Genomic DNA, 4,841 nt, shown 5'->3' on the forward strand with positions numbered 1-4,841 from the left:
GTGTGTGTGTGTGTGTGTGTGTGTGTGTGTGTAGTTCTATGCAATTTTACCACATGTGCAGATTTGTGTAACCACCACCAATCAAGATACAAAATTGTTGGGATCCGTGGGTGGCTCAGCGGTTTAGCGCCACCTTCGGCCCAGGGCGTGATCCTGGAGTCCGGGATCCAGTCCCACATCCGGCTCCCTGCATGAGGCCTGCTTCTCCCTCTGCCTGTGTCTCTGCCTCTATCTGTGTGTGTGTGTGTGTGTGTGTGTGTCTCTCATGAATAAATAAATAAAATCTTAAAAAAAAAGATACACAATTGTTTTCTCACCACAAGATCCCTCATGTTACCCCCTTAGAGTCCTACCCCTTCTCACACTCCACCTCTAACCCCTGGCGACCACTCATCTGTTCTATTATTTTGTCATTTGAGAATGCCGTATAAATGGAATCATACACTAGGCAGCCTTTTGAGATAGCTCTTTGTCACTCAGCATAATTCCCTTGAGGTCTATTCTGTGTATCAATAGTTTGATCTTTTTTATGCCTGATGGTATGGATGTTCCACAGTTTATTTACCCATTCACCCACTAAAAGACTTTGGGTTATTTACAAATTGTATGTATTACAAATAAAGCTACCATGAACATTTGTGCACATTTTTATGCATACATGGTTTTCATTTCTCTGGGATAAATACCTAGGAGTGCAACTGGGGTCATATGGTGAGTGTGTGTTTAGCTTGTTAAGAAAATGCCAAAATATTTTCCAGAGTGGTTATTCCATCTTACATTCCTACCCCAGCTTTGCTCTAAAGCACAGCAGTATTATTGATATAACCAGCAAACCTTTTAGAGGCATTCAACAATGTTATTTCTTTTTTAAAAATTTGGTACAATGATTGAAAAGATTATTGACCACTTGTTATATTCCAGAAATGGCTCTAAATGTCTAAATGTCTTACACACTAATTTTGTTATTTTTTAAAGATTTATTTATTTGAGAGCTCATACGCATGCACACTCAAGAAAGAAGGAATAGAGGGTTGTGAGATCAAGGGTCATGTTGGGCTCTTCGCTGGGTGGAGCCTTCTTGGGATTTTCTCTCTCTGCCTCTCTCTCAAAAAGAAAAGAAGAAAGAGAGAGAGAGAAGAAGAAGAAGAAGAAGAAGAAGAAGAAGAAGAAGGAGGAGGAGGAGGAGGAGGAGGAGGAGAAAGAAAAGAAGAAAGAAAGAAAGAAAGAAAGAAAGAAAGAAAGAAAGAAAGAAAGAAAAGAAAGAAAGAAAGAAAGAAAGAAAGAAAGAAAGAAAGAAAGAAAGAAAGAAAGAAAGAAAAGAAAGAATTATAGATTGACAAGAAGTTGTAAAATTAGTACAGAGAGGTACTCAAGCAGACTCTCCTCCCTGAGTGCTGAGCCCAACGGGCTAGATCTCAAGACCCATGAGATCGTGACCTGAGTTGAAACCAAGAGTCAGAGGCTCAACTGACTGAGCCACCCAGGTCTCCCTTTTTTTGCACATTAATTTTAGACTAAACTGTATAGGTCACAATTTTTCACTTCCCTATGGTTGTACATCCACATCCTTGCTATCGCTTTGCAACATGTGGAATATACTTTATTACTCCTTGCCATGGGCTTGACCTAAGTCTCTACCTTGGGGTTGGCCATGTGACTATCTTTGGCAAATAGAATATTAGCCAATAGGATGCAAACAAAGGCGTGAAACAGGCTTATGCAGTTGTGCTTTTCCTTTTATGCTCCTAGCTGCTGCCACCGTGAGAAGAGCTTCTTTCATGGCCATGAAAACACTTCCTCCGGGTAGTCTGCTAGTCCCAGAGGAATGAGAATGAAGCAGACAAAAGCAAATACACAGCTTGGAGTCAAGCCTCGCCAAGCCCAGCTGAGATCTGCAGAGCCATTCTAGCCACGTCATGATCGTTGAAATAAATGCTTACTGTTGTGTGTCACTAAGATTATGTGTTATCGGGCAGCTCACTTAGTTCTCACAGCATCCTGATTACGTATTATAATAGCCCCATTTTACAGAAAAGAAAATCAAGACACAAAGAGATTAAATATCTTGCTTAAAATTCTACAGCCTGATCCCAGAGCCCATGATCTTATCAGGATCTCACAGTGACTCAATGAATTCAAGACAAAAACAACTACACAGAGTGGTCTGTCAGAAAAGACAAAACTCCAGCAAGACAAATGCAAAGTTTCAAAGATTTAAAATTTTGTGAATAAGTAATAAATTCACATACTTAAAAAATCAAAGGGATAAAAGGGATATCCAGAGAAGTTGCACTTCTACCTACAAACCATCAACAGACCTAATTCCAACACGTCCCTTATGAATTTTTTTTTAAGATTTTGTTTATTTATTCATGAGAGACACAGAGACACAGGCAGAAGGAGAAGCAGGCTCCATGCAGGGAGCCCGAAGCAGGACTCTATCTGGGGACCCCAGGATCACACCCTGGGCCAAAGGCAGGCGCCCAACCACTGAGCCACCCAGGCATCCCGACCCTTGTGATTCTTGCCGCTCTGGTATCTACACTGTTGTGTGATTCCCACTCCTTGAGTGTGGGCAGAAGTTGTGACTTGCTTCTAACCACCAGAATATGGCAAAGGTGGAGAGGGTGTTGCAGATGTAAGAGCCATAATTCATTCTCTCTGAGTTAATCTAAAGAGAGAGAACCCGGAGCGTGCCTGGCATAATCAGGTGGTCTCTCTCTTTTTTTTAATTTTATTTATTTATTCATGAGAGACCCACAGAAAGAGGCAGAGACACAGAGGGAGAAGCAGGCTCCATGCAGGGAGCCTGATGCGGGACTCGATCCTGGGTCTCCAGGATCAGGCCCTGGGCCGAAGGCGGCGCTAAACCGCTGAGCCACCCAGGCTGCCCAATCAGGTGGTCTCTTGAAAGCAAACCCAAACCTTCCCTAATGAGAGAGACTTGAGTCAGCGAAGACACTTTTTTTTAGATTCTCCACAGAGAGTGGCTTCCCTTTCTTTTCTTTCTTAACTGAAATATAATTAACATACAGTGCTATATTATATTAGTTTCAGATGTACAATATAATGATTCAACAATTCTATACATTTCTCAATGCTCTTGGGGCTCTTAAGACATTCTGTTTTGTTTTGTTTTGTTTTAAGATCTTATTTATTTATTCATGAGAAACACAGAGAGAGGCAGAGAGACAAGCAGGCTCCCTGTGGGGAGCCTGATGCCGGACTGGATCCCAGGACGTACAACCCCGAAGCTAGGTGCTCAACCACTAAGCCACCCAGGTGCCCAAGACACTCTCGAAGAAAACAGCTGTGTTGTAAAATGCCTATGAGAAAGGTAGCTTCTAAGAGCTGATGGTCTCCGTCTTAGAAACACAGCAGCTGAATTATGCCAACAACATAAATGAGCTTGGAAGAGGACCTAAACTTCAGGTAAGAATGTAGCCCAGCTGACACTTTGATTACAAACTGTGAGACCCCGAGCAGAGGATCCAATTAGGCTATGCCAAACTCTTGACCAATGGAAACTGAGATTATAAGCATGTGTTATTTTAAGCCACGAAACTAGTAGTAATTTGTTATGCCATAGATGCAAATAGGTTGGAATAAAGGATGAGGGTGCCTGGCTGAGTGAGTTAGTGGAGCATGCCACCTTGATCCTGAGGTTGTGAGTTCAAGCCCCATGCTGGCCATAGAGCCTACTTTAAAAAAAAAAAAGTAGAAGAAGAGTAAAGAAAAGATGGTAAAAGATATCAATCATGCAAACAGAACCATAAAAAGCTAAAGTGGCCATACTAGTATCAGACAAAATAGACTTTAAAAATATTTTTAAGTGTTATTGAAAGTATGCCCTCAAAAAAAAAAAGAAAGAAAGTATGCCCTCAGATTTAACTGATTTTTTTGAAAAAAAAAATTATTCATTTGACAGAGAGAGAGCAAAAACAAGGGAAGGGGGGCTGCAGGCAGAGGGAGAGGGAGAAACAGTCTCCCCACTGAGTAGGGAGCCAGGCTCCGGGTTAGATCCCAGGACCCTGGGACCATGACCTAAGCTGAAGGCAGACACTTAACCAACTGAGCCACCCAGGTGCCCCTGTGGTCAACTGATTTTCCACAAGGGTGCCAAGACAATTCAATCGTGAAAGAATAGTCATTTCAACAAATGGTACAGGAACAAATGTGTGTTCACATTAAAAAAAAAAAAAAAAAAAGCATGCTCCAGGGTGGCTCAGTCAGTTAAGCTCCTGCCTTCAGCTCAGGTCATGATCCCAGGGTCCTGGGATGGAGTCCGACATCAAGCCCCACATCGAGCCTCCTGTCAAGCCCTCAGCACTACCTCAGAACACACTTTGGCAGTTCCTCATAAGCTTTAAACAGAATATTACCAAATGACCCAGCAATTCCACGTAGCCTTACATAGCCACGATACATAAAAATATATGTGCTTACACAAAAACTTGCACGTGAATATTCATAGCAGCACTATTCATAATAATGAAAAAGTAGAAACAACTCAAAGATCCATCAACTGGTGAATGGATGAATAAAATGTAGCATATTATGCTGAGAAATACTACTAGGTAATAAGAAGGAATGAAGTACTCGTAAATGACGACCTTGAAAACATGTACGTAGAAGAGGCCAGTCAAAAAGACTACATTTTGCACATTTGGCACAATTCTGTTTATAGGAAATACTCAGCATAAGCAAATCCATAGCAACTGGCAAGTAGATTAGTGATTGCCTAGGGCTAGGGATGGGGTGTAGGGTGGGGGTGGGGTGGGGAATGGGAATGGGGAGCAACTGTTAATGGATCCAGAGTTTCTTTTTGGGGTGATGAAAAT

At 41.9% G+C, this 4,841-nt stretch overlaps 1 protein-coding gene across 3 annotated transcripts in view; it reads left to right on the forward strand.

Annotated features, from left to right (window-relative positions):
* The window catches only part of LOC121487231 (translation initiation factor IF-2-like), a 9,033-nt gene extending 7,099 nt beyond the window's left edge, over window positions 1-1,934 (forward strand). For all 3 annotated transcript variants that reach the window (XR_005986797.1, XR_005986799.1, XM_041748725.1), the window contains one exon: window positions 1,750-1,934. Coding sequence is in view for 1 of the 3 variants with exons in the window: in XM_041748725.1 (XP_041604659.1) it covers window positions 1,750-1,829 (80 nt within the window). In the remaining 2 variants the exon portion in view is untranslated. The remainder of the gene's footprint in view (window positions 1-1,749) is intronic.
* The last annotated feature ends 2,907 nt before the right edge of the window (window positions 1,935-4,841 follow it).

This window comes from Vulpes lagopus, chromosome 3 (genome assembly GCF_018345385.1).
Source record: "Vulpes lagopus strain Blue_001 chromosome 3, ASM1834538v1, whole genome shotgun sequence".
NCBI classification, from domain to species: Eukaryota; Metazoa; Chordata; class Mammalia; order Carnivora; family Canidae; genus Vulpes; species Vulpes lagopus.